The sequence below is a fragment of the Triturus cristatus genome, chromosome 1_1 (genome assembly GCF_964204655.1).
Source record: "Triturus cristatus chromosome 1_1, aTriCri1.1, whole genome shotgun sequence".
Taxonomy (NCBI): Eukaryota; Metazoa; Chordata; class Amphibia; order Caudata; family Salamandridae; genus Triturus; species Triturus cristatus.
The window spans coordinates 75,456,149-75,473,735 of record NC_140579.1 but is presented as its reverse complement, the minus strand read 5'-3'; the positions used below and the strand labels follow the sequence as shown (position 1 = coordinate 75,473,735).

The 17,587-nt window shown below is 45.6% G+C and overlaps 1 protein-coding gene across 1 annotated transcript in view; it reads left to right on the top strand.

Moving 5' to 3' along the window:
- Nucleotides 1–3,923: 3,923 nt before the first annotated feature.
- LOC146869482 (zinc-binding protein A33-like) overlaps nt 3,924–17,587 on the top strand; it is a 66,728-nt gene continuing 53,064 nt past the window's right edge. Inside the window, exon 1 of the mRNA XM_085637053.1 lies at nt 3,924–4,030. Within this exon, the coding sequence (XP_085493179.1) occupies nt 3,924–4,030 (107 nt within the window). The remainder of the gene's footprint in view (nt 4,031–17,587) is intronic.

The following is a 17,587-nucleotide window of genomic DNA, read 5'->3' as shown; positions in this document are numbered from 1 at the left end:
TAAATGGTCTTCTCTCTAGATAGTATCTGAGTTTGTCCACTCCCCAACGGACTGCCAAGCACTCTTTCTCAATAGTGGAGTAAGCCGCTTCCCTGGGGAACAGTTTACGACTGATGAAGAGGACCGGTCTTTCCAACCCTTCTGGATCTTCCTGTGAAAGGACCGCCCCAATACCCACTCCCGAGGCATCTGTCTGGAGGATGAAGGGTTTTGAGAAGTCCGGGGAAATCAATACGGGTGCAGTGGTAAGGACAGTCTTTAGTGCCTGAAACGCATTGGTTTCCCTGGGGGTAGGTGCTGGCAGTCTAGGTGATGACTGAGTTTTCTTCAAGAGGTCAGTGAGAGGTCCGGCCAAATCAGCAAACTGAGCAATAAACCTCCTATAATAACCCACTAGGCCCAGGAAAGCCCGCAGATCTCTTTTGGTCTTGGGATAGGGGACTTCTAGGATAGCCTTAACTTTTTTGGTCTGTGGTTCTATCCTCCCGTCTCCTAAGACATAACCTAGATACTTCACCTTCCTGAAGGCGATTCTAGTTTTTTTGGCATTTATGTGAAAGCCCGTTATCCTCAAACTACAGAGTATCTTTTCCAAATGAGTTAAATGTTCCTCCCACGTCTTACTGTAGACGACAATATCGTCCAAGTAAGCGGAAGAATATTGAGTATGAGAAGACAATACCTCATCCATTGCTCTTTGAAACGTTGCTGGAGCACCGTGCAGTCCAAATGGGAGGACTGTAAAATGATAATGGCCAGAAGGGGTAGAGAAAGCGTTTTTCTCTTGGTCTGCAGGGTTAAGCGGAATCTGCCAATACCCCTTGGTGAGGTCTATAGTGGTGATATAACGAGCCTCCCCAAGGCGTTCTAGTAACTCGTCAACCCGAGGAAGGGGGTAAGCGTCTTGTTTAGATACCCTATTCACTGCTCTAAAGTCGATACAAAATCAAATACTGCCGTCCGGTTTAGGGACGAGGACAACCGGAGAACACCAGTTGCTGTGGGAGGGTACTATCACTCCAGAGCGCAACATTTGGTTGACCTCTTCTTGGAAGGCCTGTCTTCTGGCTTCGGGGATACGGTAGGGCTTTTGTTTGACCACCGTCCCGGGAGAAGTAGGAATGAAATGCATTGCTATGTTTGTTTTCCCGGGTTGATCTGAAAAGACGTCTGCATAACTGAGAAGAAGTGACAACACTTCTTCACGTTGTCCGGTTGTGATGTCAGAGTTGATGGGGGTATCATAAACAGTGTGACTGGCAAGTGTAAGGGTATTGACTGCTTGGGGAGGTTTTCCCAGCCATTTTTTTAACAAGTTTATGTGGTACATTTGTGTCTTGTTACCTTTAACTTGTAGTATGTATGTGGTTCTACCGATTTTCCTGAGAATCTTAAAAGGGCCCTTCCACTCTTTTCTCAGTTTGTGCGTTGATGAGGGCAACAATACTAACGCCCAATCACCAACATCCATGTCCCTCCACTTCTTGCCCCTGTCATAAAACGTTTTTTGTTTGGTCTGGGCTATAGCCAGGTGATCATGTGCCATAGTTCTAAGTTTGTGTAACCTGGTTTGTAGTTGTCGGGTATAATCTAGTAAGGTTTCTGCTTCGTGTGCTCCTTCCCTTTCCCAGCTATCTTTGGTGATTTCCAAAAGGGTTCTCGGGGTTCTACCAAACAATAATTCAAAAGGAGAGGTGCCTAGACTGGCCTGTTTTTGGCTCCGGAGGACAAAAAGAGCCAGCGGTAGTAACTGATCCCAGTTTTTACCTTCCCCAGATAGAAGTTTCTTCAGGGTGAGCTTTAAGCTACCATTATACCGCTCGACCAAACCATCCGTCTGGGGATGGTAGACAGACGTTTTGATGTGAGTGATTTGGAGTTGTTTACAGACTTGGGTCATTAGGCGTGATACAAAAGGTGTTCCTTGGTCGGTAACGATTTCGCGAGGAAAGCCCATCCTAGCGAAAACCTCGACGAGTTTTTGGGCGATTGCTGTCGATGTAGCCGCCCGGAGGGGAAAGGCCTCAGGGTATCGAGTTGCATAGTCTACTAAGACTAATACAGGTGGCCCCTAGCAGACTTAGGCAAGGGACCTATAAGGTCCATTCCTATCCTATCAAAAGGTTTACCTATGATAGGCAATGGGTTCAGAGGTACCGGAGGTGGAACGTAGGAGTTTCTTCGTTGACATATCTGACATTCTTGGCAATAACGTTGAATTTGTGCATAGATCCCTGGCCAAAAGAAGTGTTGCAAAATGGCCTGCCCTGTCTTTTCCACACCTGAATGTCCTGCAAGTAAGTGTGCATGTGCAAAGAATAGTATTTGGTCCCTAAAGGCAACAGGTACCAGGAGTTGGGGCACTGAATCGGGTTTACCTAACCTGTATAACAACCCGTTTTTTTCAATAAAGGTGGCATAGGTGACGGTTACTGGATCCTGACCTGAACGGGCTATTTGCCAAGCATTAGTAAGTGAAGAATCATTTAGTTGTGCGGTCCTAAAATGGGTATCCCTAGCCCATGGCTCAGAAGTAAGAAGATTATTACGGGGAGTGCTCTGTAAGGCATCAGACATGAGAGTGACGAAGCCCGGATTATCTGTTCCTATGATCACAGGTTCAGGTAGAGTAGGTAAAACCCCAACGACTACTACTGTTCTGGTGCCTGCGGTAGTGCAGATGGTGATTTTAGCTATTGGATACTCCCTTACATCTCCATGTACGCATTTTATGTGAAAATGTTTCCCTGTTATGAGGCAGGAGGGGGGACCAGTTCTTTTCTAACCACCGAATTCCTGCATCCTGAATCCAGTAAAGCTCGAACCACCCTCCCATAAATATTCACACTCACATAGAAGATTGGACCTGTCTCTTGGGCGTATAGAAGAGAATATGGGGCGTAGCTCACATCCATAGGTTCTTCTTCTTTTTCTTTTCTCTTTCGGCAATACCTTGATATATGTCCCCACTCGCCGTAGTCATAACATTGCGGACCAGGGTTGGGTTGAAAGTCCGTTTTAGGTGGACGCTGTCGGTGAGGTTTTATTGGGGGCTTTATATATTTCTTGTCAGATTTTCCCGGGATGGTTTTATTGGTCTTCTCGGGTTCTCTTAAAGGGGGTCGTCCCTGGGCCCTCGCATATGACGTAGCCATCTCAACAGCATGTTCAAGCGTTAAGCCTGCATGTTGTCTCAGCCACCGTTGTGTCCCATAAGGTAACGCCTCCAAAAACTGTTCAAGATAAATTTTATTCATCACTTCTTCCATATTACCCTCCTGTGGTTTGAGCCACAGATCGGCAGCTGCTTTTAGTTTAAAGAAGAGAGTCTTTGGAAGGTCGCCAGGTGTGCCGCGTTCTTGGCGGAACTTGAGTCTATGGGTCTCTTCATCCACCCCTAGACGGTCGAGTATATACTGTTTCACCATAGCATAACCAGAAGTGCCGTCTCTATTGATCATCTGATAAGCAGCTTGTGCCTCCCCTGTTAAAAGAGGGGCAAGGTAAAATGGCCACCTATCACCGGGCCAAGCGCTGGCCCTAGCGGCCCTTTCAAAATTTAAGAAGAAAGCCAAAGGATCATCCCCAGGAGTGAATTTCTGTAGAGGGACAACCGTTCCCGGGAGAGGGGCACTTGTTCTCCCTTGTCCCAGCACTGTCATGAGTTGGTTTTGACCCTCTGCCAACTTCAGCAGGCTATCGGCCTGAGTTTGTATGGCAGTGGAGAAGGCTGTGCGGTCTGCTTCGGCTTGAGTGGAGGTTTGTCCTATTGCCCATTCGAGCTTATCCTGGCCTTCCTTCATTTGTTGAATGAGGGTTTCCATCTTGTATCAGAGGATGGTTGTCGTACCTCCTATCTGGCTCGCCACTTGTGGAAAGGGATGGAGGGGTATCAATCCCCTGTAACACAAGGACCCGGAAAGATGTTCAAAGGATGTGAGCTTTTATTGACAAAGTTCCAGCTCAAGGAAATAAACAGAACACCAAAGGAACAGTCTCTACAGAGGTCGGAGTTGTCGGAGAGCTTGAAGTAGTCTGGTCTGGTCGTTCTCCTTCTTAGTCAGGGACGCTTCCGGTTTTAAGGCGACAGGGGTCCAGAGGTGTCTCTCAAGGATAAAGGAAACAGAAACTGGGGGTTACTTCCAATACCGGGAGTTCCGTATATGAAAGGAGGGGGAGGGGAAGTGACGGGATCACCAGGGCCTTTACCATGTGAAAACGTATTTGAGTGGGGGAGATGCGCTGGTTGTGGAAACCCACCCAACCGTCCTGTGAACACCGTCACCCACCCCTACCTGTTCCCTCCCCGTGAGAACACGAGCCCCCTTAATCTGGCCCGTACCTTGTGATGCCACACTTCTCCAGAAGCGTGGCTGGGCAGAGCGTGGTCTCGTTGGCCTCCCGGCTTTCTCTGCTCCTGGGACGACGAAGCCTCAGGGTATTCTCTCTTCTCCTCCTGCGGCGGCACTGCTTCCAAGTCCTCCGGCTCCTGGATCCTACAGACCTCCGTGGCTGTTCGGGATGACTTCTCCTCTCCTATCTGTATCGCGCTGTGTTCTTCTGGACGCCGTGCTATGAACTGCACCGTGGTTTCAGATTGGCGGACGGGAGGTGACGTCAGAGGCGGGGTCTCCTCCTCCAGGAATGTCTGCTCCGTCTTAAAGGGACCCTGTCCATCCTGCATTCGGGGCGGAAACGAACACGGATTAAAGTCCTCACCCGGCTCGTGGCAGGTAGGGACCCCCTGACATGGTGTAAATCCGTTCAGTAGTTCCTGAGAAATGTTTAAAAAAGTGGTTGGAAAATCAATTTCCCATAGGAAACTTTAGACACGGCTACACCTCGAACTGTTGAACGGAATTACACCAAATTTGGCAAAAGGTAGTGCTTGGTTCAGAAAGCGCCCTTTTTTAAAACTGGTGTAAATCCGTTCAGTTGTTGATGAGAAAATCAAAAAATAAAAGTTCCGATATCTAGAGGCGCGGTGGATCCGCGGACTCTCCCAACCACGAGCTTTATTGTAATTGGCTGTCAACACTCCAAACCAGGAAGTGTTGGCAGCCATCTTGTGACTCGGTAGAAGTGAGTCACAAGAAAAAAGAAAAACAAAGTGAAAAACATGAAAAGGGGGCAGGGTAGAAATACCCTGACCTCCGAGGCCTGCTCAAGCGGTCCCACAAGGACCCCCAGGGCCAAAAAAAGCATTTTTTTAAAAAAAACTTTGAGATTTGCGCACCCAGAGCGAATTTCGGCCGGAAAAAATAACGAGGCGCCTCGTTATTATATAGCCCTCGGGTGGGCCAAGTCCCGGGGGCATGCCATATTTTAATTGCGGGTGCCCAGGGGGGCCCTTGCACCCCGGGAACCTCCACCCACCTGGGCTTTCCTTAAATATTTACGGGGGGCCCACGGCCCCCCCGCAGCCCCGGGGACCGCCACCCCCGGGGCTTTTTTTTTTATGTGCGGGGGGCCATGCCCCCCTCAGCCCCGGGGACCACCACCCCTGGGGCTTGTTTTTTTAAAAGAAAAGAACCTGTGTGGGGGGCTCAAGCACCCCCACACACCCCGGGGACCACCATCTCCGCGGGGCACTAAGTATGTAAATTGGGGTGTCCGTTACGGACCCCCGGAGACCACCACCTCCCCGGGGATTTGCATTCGTAGGGAGGGGCCCACACGGCCCCCCTCCTGGAGCCCTTGGTGGCCCTGAGGACCGCCACCCCCCCAGGCCCGGCTCCTGCAGTGTCCCGGGGTGCCCACCCCCGGGACACTGCTGTTTGTAATGACAGGGTGGGAGTCGCACAGCTCCCGCTCTGTCATTGCAAACTGCTTTGCTTCATTGAAGCGAGAGCAGAGAAACTTGCTCTTGCTTCAATGAAGCAAAGCAGAATTGCTTTTCCACACGGGGAGCTGCATGTCGACACGGGGAGCCGGCGGGACTGTGGGGGAATTGGGGTTCCCCCCACCTTCCCCAACGGATAGGGCCTGCCCTAGGGGATGGGGTCCCCGGGGCCAATAGAGTCTTCAGGAGGGGGGCCATGCAGCACCCTCCATAAAAAAAAAATATGTGGTCAGGTCCTGGGGGTCCATGTCATGAGTGATGTAATATGTGACGTCATCAGCAGTGCATTGCGGGGGCGCAAGTTATAGTTAGCTGAACTAACTATAACAGGAGAATTTGACTGGTTTTGTATGAGTGAAATGTCCAACTAACTATAACTCCCCTGAAACCTATGTTTTTTTCAGTGAATTTCTAAGGTTTTTTAATGCTAATTTCTAACTATAACGTGCCTGAAACCTATGGTTTTTTCATTTAATATATATGTATATATATATATATATATATATATATATATATATATATATATATATATATATATATATATATTTTTTCCAACAAAATGCAAACTCCCGCAACCTCCAGCGGCGAAGGAGAGACGGACCACTTGAATCTTTAGGCAAGATGTTTATTTGACCATTCTTCTCAGTAAATGACGCATTTCGGGCTCGGAAGCCCTTATTCACATGCGGAACTTACCCTGACTAACTGTTTTATAATACTACATAGTGCACACCCACCTCCACAAGTTCCGTGCCACATGATCATGTGCATGGAAGACAGACTGCATTGCTTTCAACGAGCTTGCAACCTCATTATTTTCACAGCTCTAATGTTATTAAAGCAGACACCATCTCATTATTATTTATCAACATTGAAAAGGAAAATATATCACTGGTTTTGTATGAGTGAAATGTCCAACTAACTATAACGTTCCTGAAACCTATATTTTTTTCAGTGAATTTCTAAGGTTTTTTAAATGCTAATTTCTAACTAAAACGTGCCTGAAACCTATGGTTTTTTCAGTGAATATATATGTATGTATGCTATAGTTAGGAATTAGCATTTAAAAAACCTTAAAAATTCACTGAAAAAGCCATAGGTTTCAGCGGCATTATAGTTAGCTGGACTTTTCACTCGTACAAAACCATTGAAATTCCCCCGTTATAGTTAGTTCAGGTAACTATAACTCGCGCGCCCGCAATGCACTGCTGATGACGTCACATATTACATCACTCATGACATGGTCAGTGACATCACTCATTACATCACTGATGACATCTCAAATGACATCACTGATTACATCATCCAGTGAATGTGTGTTTTTCTGAAAATTACATATGTTTTATATATGTATATCTCAAGGTCGATGGAAAAATAAATGGGTATATAAGTGTCTAAATGGATGATTTGTTTTTGAAAAATTGATTGTATAACTGACTGATTAAGTGTATCTTAGTGAATACATGGCTTAGTGAGTAATGTTTAAATATGTAAATATCTGTATCAGTCTCTCACTTTGTGTATAAGTGGCTGCATGGGTTGGTGAGTAGCTACATGAATGTCTATATAGTTTATTAGTTGTTTTTTTGAGTATCAGTATGAGTGTCTGTATGGTTCGGTGTGGGGTATTACGTAGTGCATAGGTGCATGAATGAGTGACTCACTGTTTGTATGTGTTGAAGACAGCATGTGTGCAGGACTATATGGGTTGATGAGTGTGTGCATGGGTGTGTTAGTGAGTGAATGACTCTCTCAATAGTGTCTTTATGAGTAACTACGTATGTTTTAAACTAGTATATGTGACTATTGGTGTATATAAGTGAGCATATGTGAGAGTGAGAGATTGGAAGAGTTCCTGTATGAATAAGTATGTGTTTCTATAAGTGATTGTTTAAAAGACTAAGTATGTGTAAGTGTCTGTAGAAGTAAGTGTGGTGGTGTGTGTATAACTGTATATGCAAGTAAATGGATGTTTGATTCTTTATTAGCATGAGTGACTATGTGTGTGAGTAACTTTAAGGATGAGTGGCGTTGTGTAACAGGATGTATAGGTGTATGAGTACATATGATGAGTGAGTACATGTATGAGTGACTGTATAGGACTGTTGGTGAATGAGTGGATGTGTATGTGGATCTTAGAATTTCTGAATAGGTTGTTGTAACTGGTATTGGTATGTCCATTGTTTTGAAAATGTTAGTTTCTATTTTTGAATGTGTGTATCAAAGGTTATATTAGGGGGAGAGGTCTGCCACTCTATCACAAGGATGATGTCATCAGTGATGTCATCAGTGATGTCATTTGAGATGTCATCAGTGATGTCATGAGTGATGTCACTGACCATGTCATGAGTGATGTAATATGTGACGTCATCAGCAGGGCATTGCGGGCGCGCAAGCTATAGTCAGCTGAACTAACTATAACGGGGGAATTTCAATGGTTTTGTACGAGTGAAAAGTCCAGCTAACTATAACGCCCCTGAAACCTATGGTTTTTTCAGTGAATTTTTAAGGTTTTTTAAATGCTAATTCCTAACTATAACGTGCCTGAAACCTATGGTTTTTTTAGTGAATTTCAAAGGTTTTTTAAATGCTCATTTCTAACTATGCCTACAGAGATAGGACATGTGAAGAAAGAAGAAAAAACGCACAGAAAGAAAAAAAAGAAATGCAGAAAGAAGCAACAGAAGTCCTCAAAGACGAAGAAAAGTGCAGGAAGAAGGATAACGTGCAGAAAGAAAAAACAGAAGAGCAGAAAGAAGCCTTGTTGCAAAATCATCCTGTACCCTCAACTTTTGCAGACGGATACTGGTGGTAACTGAGTCTGACTAACCAGTCATATAGCCAGTGCTATGTTAAAAGACACTCAGAATACAGTGAAAACACCTACATACACTAGGGAACACTATGCGTTGGGGTCCCCCTGTGATTAGCATGACCTCCTCTGTAAGCCCCTAGTATATAATAGGGCAGGGGATTAAAACTACCTCTTAAAACGCGCCACAGGGCGTGTTTGCACAACCCACCTCAGGCCCCGTCCCCTCCCTTCCCCACTGTGTAAACACGCCCCGTGGCCGTTTTTAGTTGGGAGATTAAGTTAATTTGAATCCTGAGGGTCCCTAGGGTCCAACGAGCCCACTAGGTACCTCCAGTAAGCGCTACAGAGCTGTGTTTCAGAGAGGTGTAAAAAGTGGCACGGCCTGGACCACCTCTCTGCAACGCAGCTCAGTGGCACTTACTGGAAGCACCTGGTGGGCTAGTTAGCCCCCAGGGGCCCTCAGGATTGAAGGGGAATTATTTCCCCCACTTAAAATGCGCCACTGGGCGTGTTTGCATACGTCACCTCAGGCCCCGTTCCCTCCCTTCCCCACTGTGTAAACACGCCCTGTGGCCGTTTTAAGTTGGGAGATTAAGTCCCCTTGAATCCTGAGGGTCCCTAGGGGCAAAATAGCCCACTAGGTATGTCCAGTAAGCGCCATTGCAGAGAGGTGTAAAAAATGGCCCGGCCTGCACCACCTCTCTGCAACGCAGAGTAGTGGCGCTTACTGGAAGCACCTGGTGGGCTAGTTGGCCCCCAGGGTCCCTCAGGATTGAAAGGGAATTATTTCCCCAAATTAAAACGCGCCACAGGGCGTGTTTGCACGCGTCACCTCAGGCTCCGTCCCCTCCCTTCACCACTGGGTAAACGCGCCCTGTGGCCGTTCTAAGTTGAGAGATTAAGTCCCCTTGAATCCTAAGGGTCCCTAGGGTCAAACTAGCCCACTAGGTACCTCCAGTAAGCGCCACAGAGCTGCGTTGCATAGAGGTGTAAAAAGGGGCGTGGCCTCAGAACACCTGTGTGCAACGCAGCTCCCTGGCGCATACTGGAGATACCTGTTGTGCTAGTTGGCCCTCAGGGACCCTCAGTATTGAAGGGGAATTAATTCCCCAACTTACAACTAGCCAGGGGGCGCGTTTGCAGAGTGCTGCAAGGAGGGGGTGTGGCCTCCGGCGCGATGCCGGTCTTTTATTTATTTTATTTTTAGGGCCTGCACCCTACTTTTTTTTGTTGAAAAAAATTTATTTGGAAGGGGGCCGCGTGGCCCCCCTCCCAAGGCCTTAATCGGCCCCGGGGACCCCAACCCCCGGGGCATGTCCTTTTTTTTTTTTTAATTCTTTAGGAGGGGGGCTGCGTTGCTCCCCTCCTCAGGCCACTTATGGCCCCAGGGAACAATCCACCCGGGGCCAGCCTTTGTTTTTTATTATTTTAAAAAAATATATATTTATAGAAACACCTAGGACATGCTGGACAAACCGTATGTACCTATCACCATGACGATTTGCGTGATATACATTAAAAGGCGACTATGCATACAATGAATCCACGTGGAATGTATTTACACCGCTAGTGAAGCTCTGACGTGTCTGACGCCCTACCGTGCCTAATCCCGGCGCCCCCGCCGGTGGGTACTCTCCAAGTAGACACCCTTGTCGTTTATTTAAACAAACATGGGTAGCTATTGACGGGCACATTTAATACACACGCACACCAAGCTATTCAAAGGGGATTCGACAAAAATTCGACCAAACTATGCAAGAAACCCCCCTCACGGTTAATAAAACACACATCCACCGCCGGACGTGTAATACTTTTTATTTTACTCTCTGGAAAGGAGACAAACCTCACTTGAGAGGCAAAGCGTACTCCTGGCTGAGCCCAATGCTGTGTTACACCCACCAGTGCCCGCCGAGTGCCACACACCTCTGTGTTGTATTCCACCAGCTAGTGCGTATGCTATGACACTCTCTAGCCCATGTGCACTGTAACACCACGCCGTGAATATGTCATGCCACACTTGCCTTCGCACAGGTTATATTGCCCCATCTAACGTGCCTTCCTCGATGCCTATGTTATAACGCACAGTGCTATGCCATACATATTACAATCTGGGATCCATATCTTTGTCACAGTTCATATGCAACGTTACACTCCCCAGCACATATTTTATATCACAACTTTAGAGACTAGTTAGGTTACACAACACTGCCCTGTGCATATTACACTCCAAGGCGCATATCGCATAGCACGCGCTAGTGCCTGTGCTATCTCGCGCTCTCCAATGAATCTGTCATTGCGCACAATGTATTGCATATTATATTTCACGCCCGGTTCATCTTATATCACACTTTTTGGTGCATAGTTTATACCATATACTATATCTAGTTTTCAATTTCAATCGTGCTCTCAGGACTATGTTCTATATAACACTGCGTCCACCTACCCTTTTCACGGGCATTACATTTTGCGATGGGGGGTGGAGGGTCAGGGGGTGTTTTCGCCAAGTGAGCCCGGAGTCACAGTCACAAACGTCCACTTCTTCCTGAATAAAAGTGAGATTATGCTGCCTACTTGTTCATATTTTAAGAAGTTCGCATAGACACACATTTTAAAAACAATAAAGTTCCTAATACCCACCTTCTCTGAACAGTTAGCTTGCTGCCCCATCCACCTCCTCCCTATCCTCTGTTGTCTGAATCCATGGACTAGCCTCCTCCCTCCTGCCATGCATGGTCTGATGTGCTGCCACTGCCCTCCATTTAGCATGATGTACCAGTCCACTCCTCCTGCCCTCCATTGCCCAATTCTATGGCCCATCATTGACCTCCTGCTTAGCCTCTGTGCTTAGCTTGCTGCCCCTATTCTCCTTCCCCCTGCTCTCCAATGTCTTTGTGCATGCCCCTGCTCCATCCTTTTTGCCCACCATGTTCCATGGACCTGCCACTCCTATTTACTCTGAGTGTTCTGTTGAGCTGCCACTCCCCTCCCACCTGCCTAGCATTGTCAGATGACTGCAACCTGTCCCTGCCACCTCCACCCTGCCTGTCCACATGCCATGCCCCTATCCCCTTCCTCCTGTCCTCCATGGTCCATTTTACTGCCACACCCATCTGCCCTCCCTGGTCTGTTGTGCTGCAACTGCTCCTCCTGCCTGCCCCGCGCGGTCTGTTGTGAGGCCCCTTCCCCTGAACTTTCGTGTCTGTGCCCAGGTCCTGACCATCCCTTCTATCCTCCATGGTCATTTGTGCATGCCCCTGCACCCTCCTTCTTGCCCATCATAGCCATTGTGCTGCCACTAACCCTCCCGCTTGCCATGCATGGTCTTCTGTGCTGCCATAGCCCCTCCCACCTTCCCTGTGTGGTCGGCCAGCTGCCCCTGACCCCCTCCTACCTTCCCTCCATGGTCTGTGTGTATGCCATCATAGTCTCACTGTTGCTCTCCATGGTGTGTCTTGTTTCTAGTGCCCATCCTGCCTGACCTCCATGGTCATCTTGCTGCTCCTGCCCTGCCCCCTTGCCTCCAGCCCTCTGTTTCCATGTGCAGACCCCTATTCCCTCCCTCCTGGCTTGTCTGTTCCATTGTAATGTCCCTGATCCGTCCCTCCTGCCCTTTATGGTCTGTTATGCTACAGCTTTCTCTCCTGTCTGTCCATTATGGTCAGCTAGCTACCATTGCCTCTTTTCCCTCTGTTCTCTGTTGTCCATGTGCATGGTCCTGTCCCCTCCCTATTGCTTTCTATGGATTGTTGTGGTGCACTCCCGTCCCACATGCCCTGTGTGGTGTGGTGTATTGTGCTGCTGCAAACCCTGATGCCTGCCCTGTAGGGTCAGTTTGGTGCACCTCTCCATGTCCCTCCTGTCTTCTGTTATCCGAGTCCATGTCCCTACCCCAATTCCTCCTGCCTACCATGATCCAATGTGCCATACTTGCGAACATTTTGAACTTGGTAAGAGGGAGATTTTGAAAAAAAACGGGGGTATTGATTTTCCCCTTTGAGTTACATTGAAAAAGAGGAGATTGTAGACAGGAGACAGATCAAATAAAGCCCATTTGAGCTAAAAACATTGGACGTTTCCTGGCTGAAACGGGTTTGTTGGCATGTATGGTTGTACTACCACTGCCTCTTCCTTCTGCCCACAATGGTCTATTATATTGCCACAGCCTCTCTTGCCAGTCCTGTATTGTTGGTTTGTTGCCCCTGCCCCCTTTCCACTGCCCTCCATAGTCTGTTGTGCTGCCACTGCCCTTCCTGCCTGCCAATGTGTGGTCAAATTGTTGCCTCTGCAGTCTCCTACCTGCCTTCAATTTTCAGAGTCCGTACCCCTGGTCTCGGTCTCTGCCTCTCAACAGTATCCCAATGAACAACTAGATTGCTAACATTCTATATTTATTACAAAAGTGTGGAACGCCTGACGTGATCTTGATGTAATCAAAACTGTAATACCTAGAGCATTTCCTTTAGAAATTACATATATGAGAGGGTCTTATTTGCATCAAAATTATGGTTAGTGCTCCAAAAGAATAAAATGAGGATATATTTTCGGAGTTTTCAAACAGCGACAAAGAACTTTTAAATTATTTGTAATCTTTATGTTTTTTTATCCAGTTGACCACTTGATTAAATGTTGCACTTAGGGGAGCGGATGTGGTGTTACTTCCAGAGCTGCAGACTTTGCAACTGGGGAACCAGGTTGGAGTTTCTGCTTCAGCTCAACATTCTGTGATTCTAGTCAAATCACTTAATCTCCCCATTTCTACAACCAAAATGAATTTGATCTTGTGTGATGTAACCAATGCTCATGTAAAGCACTCCAATACCTGACAAGTCTGCACTATATAAAACTGCAAATACACAAAAAATAAGTGTTTTGCACACTTCTGTCATTGGGCTGCATGTGGGCTACATCTGGGTGATATTTGTGCTGCATTTGGGCTCTTTTGTCTCTGGTGGCGATCTTGGGAGATTTATTTGTTATGAAGTTTCCTAATTTCCTCATTTACTGCAGTCTCCTGATAAGGAAATGCTTTCAGTTTTTTACTTTGATTCCATCAAAAAGATATTCAGATATGTCACACATTTGCCATAAATTCTGAATGTTAGCACTCTAGTTGCTCATTAGATCACTGTAGTAAAGCTACTGCTCACCACGGAAGTCTGTTGCTGGTATTAAAAGTGCATGTTTCAGTCTGCATATCAGAATATTTTAATGAAATAGAAGAGGATTTGAGAAGTCACTCAAAATGTGCCCTAATTTTTCTTTCTTCAGCACTAATCATAATTTCTATGGCAAAATGAACTCCCTCACTGTGTTCCTTTTTAAATTAAATGTTTTAAGTGTTACCAGTTTATTCCAATCAAGATGGCTTCAGGTGTGCCATACTTTTGTCATAAGTAAGACAGTAAGCGCTCTAGTTGTTCTTAAGAACACTCTGGGACATTCTGTCATTGGGCTATACTTGGGCTATATCTGGGTGATATTTGGGCTACATTTGGGCTCTTTTGTCTCTGGTGGCCATCTTGGGAGATTTATTTGTTATGAAGTTTCCTAATTTCCTCATTTACTGCAGTCTCCTCAGTAGGAAATACTTTCAGTTTTTTACTTTGGTTCCATCAAGAAGGCATTCAGATCTGTCACACATTTGCCATAAATTCTGAATGTTAGCAATCTAGTTGCTCATTAGATCACTGTAGTAAAGCTACTGCTCACCAGGGAAGTCTGCTGCTGGTATTGAAAATGCATGTTTCAGTCTGCATGTCAGAATTTTTTTATGAAATAGAAGAGGATTTGAGAAGTCAAAATGTGCCCTAATTTTTCTTTCTGCAGCACTAATCATAATTTCTATGGCAAAATGAACCCCCTCATTTTGTTCCTTTGTAAATTAAATGTTTTAAGTGTTACCACTTTATTCCAATCAAGATGGCTTCAGGTGTGCCATACTTTTGTCATAAGTAAGACTGTTAGCACTCTAGTTGTTCGTTAGAACACTCTGGGACATTCTGTCATTGGGCTATACTTGGGCTACATCTGGGTGATATTTGGGCTACATTTGGGCTCTTTTGTCTCTGGTGGCCATTTTGGGAGACTTATTTGTTATGAAGTTTCCTAATTTCCTCATTTACTACAGTCTCCTCAGTAGGAAATACTTTCAAATTTTTACTTTGATTCCATCAAGAAGGCATTCAGATGTGTCGCACATTTGCCATAAATTCAGAATGTTAGCACTCTAGTTGCTTATTAGATCACTGTAGTAAAGCTACTGCTCACCAGGGAAGTCTGCTGCTGGTATTGAAAGTGCATGTTTCAGCCTGCATGTCAAATTTTTTTAATGAAATAGAAGAGGATTTGAGAAGTCACTCAAAATGTGCCCTAATATTTCTTTCTGCAGCACTAATCACACTTTCTATGGCAAAATGAACCCCCTCATTTTGTTCCTTTTTAAATTAAATGTTTTAAGAGTTACCACTTTATTCCAATCAAGATGGCTTCAGGTGTGCCATACGTTTATCATAAGTAGGAGTGTTAGCGCTCTAGTTGTTCTTTGGAACACTATGGGAAGCTGCAGTAGAACACAAAGGAATCAACTGACAGTCTCTGCCCTTGTTGGATGTACATGTTTTACTGAGAATTTCAGACTTCATTCTCACATGACTGAGAAAGCTAATGTGAATTTACAGAAAATATGCTCTCAGTTTAGCTTATAGATCACCTTCCAAACCTCTGTTGGAAAAGCATGAGAAAATAGTTTTCTCTCAAACATGATTCATGATATCACAGCAGAACGCTTTTTCACATGGTAAAATCACCTTAGAACACACCACAATTCCTAAAATGAGTATGGTACCATCAACAAAGGATTTATAATGTAACTAAAGTCTTAAAACCTTCTATTAACTGCAATGCTTTTTAATGAGGTGCTATCATGTATATTGGTCCCAAGATGGCTGCCAACACTTCTTGGATGAAGTACTGACAGCCAATCAGATCTCACGATGAGATGTGTGGTTAGGCTCCGCCCAGATATATCTATCTTTTTAACTCTAATTTTCTCAGGAACTACTGAACGGATTTACAACATTTAAGCAAAAGGCACGAGTCTGAACTGAGGACTACTTCTTTGCCAAATTTGGTGTAATTCCGTTCAGCAGTTCGGGCTGTAGCTGCGTCAACAGGTCCTATGGGAAAATGCATGGGGAAAACGTGTTTTGGGACCCCCCTTTTTTCTCGGCCCCCGCTTGACGAATCACCGTGAAATTTTCAGGATAGGAGCGGACCGGAGCTGGCCAAAAGTTTGGAAAATTTCGCGAAGATTCGTCAATCGGCGCCAACGTTATTCCAAATAGAATGTTGCAGATTTCCTATGGAAAATAGGTCCTAACTATAACTACCTACTGGCGACTGCCAGTAGGTAATTTATGTATATATATCTTTATATAGTTATATATTTTACCTAATGGCAGTCGCCACTGGTTAGTTATAGTTAAGTTCACGTTTCAATAGGAAAAGCATTTTTTGGTTCGCTTATAACTTTAGAGCCTTTTGACGAACCTTAACGAAACTTTGTAAAATAAAGTCTCAATCACCTCAGCTCATGGAAAGTCTCATGATGATTTGTTAAGTTGGGGTCGGGAAAAAGGTAGGGGGGTGATTCCAAAATGTATTTTCCCCATTAATTTTTCCATAGGAAAGTTAGACACAGCTACAACCAAAACGTCTGCAATGACACAAAATTTGGCAGAAAGCTATATTTTGGTCAGGAAAGCATGCTTTTTATTATTTTGTGGAAATACGTTCAATAGTTTTTGAAAAATGAATTTTCAAAAACATTGTATATTTCACGCTGCCGAGGATCCGCGGAGCTGACATATCTCTAGATCAGAACTAATTGGTTACCACCATATCAAGAAAGATGTGGTGGCAGCCATCTTAGGACTTTCCGAGCAAAAACTTAAAAAGAACCCATATAAAATGGGGTAGAGATACCCTGGTCCCATTGGCCTGGTGGGGTCCCAAAATGAGAATCCGCTATTCCTATTAAAAAAAGTTGCAGTCTCCTGCTATTTATTGAGCCCCCATCCCCGCCTGGGGCCGGGGAGGCACATTTTGGGAGAGGCGCTGCTAGTCCCACCCCCTCCACTGTGCCTCTTAGGCCCAAGGAACCCAATTCCCCAGGGCTGTTTCTTTTCTCATTAGGGGAGGAGGGCACGCCCCCCTCTCCCAGAACCATTTATCTCGCCTGGGGACTTCAGTCCCCAAGTCCTGATCTAGGCAGTGCCCTGGGGGATCCCATCCCCTGGGACACCGCTGTTTTCTGCTAGGGAGAGGGCAGGCATATCCTGGGCAAAAAATACATCCTTGCTCCCACCCAGATGGGAGCATTGAAAGAAGCTGCTCCTGCCCTGGCAGGAGCAATGGAGAATGGTACCACAATGGTTGCTGGCTGAGGAGGTGGCGAGGGTAGATGGGGCCTTGGGGCCTTGGGGCTCCCCTCACAGCCCCAACAACCAGGGCAGCCCCCAAACATTTTTTTTAAAGACTGTCTCCCACCACATCTCTCAACTATCTCTGCTATGGTGTGGGTGCCCGAGTGACCAAAGGAGATTCTTAAGATTCTGAGCAGAAGCTGTATGCTCTTCAGCTGGAATACAGGGACCCCTTGTGATGGGTTCTATGGCTGCACTTTGTGGCATGAAAAATGTGGAAAGGAAAACTCAAAAACACATTGTTGTTTGTTTTTTAATAAGGCTTTATTAAAACATTTTCTAAATAATCACTTTATTAAACATAGCATTGTGTGCATTTATATAATATACATTTGATTACAATTATTGCTGACTTTAGGCAAAGACAATAGGTCTGCATTGCATATGATTATATTCTGCCCCCCTCGATAAAGCCAATAGACCCACTTTTAATTTTTTGATGTTCTG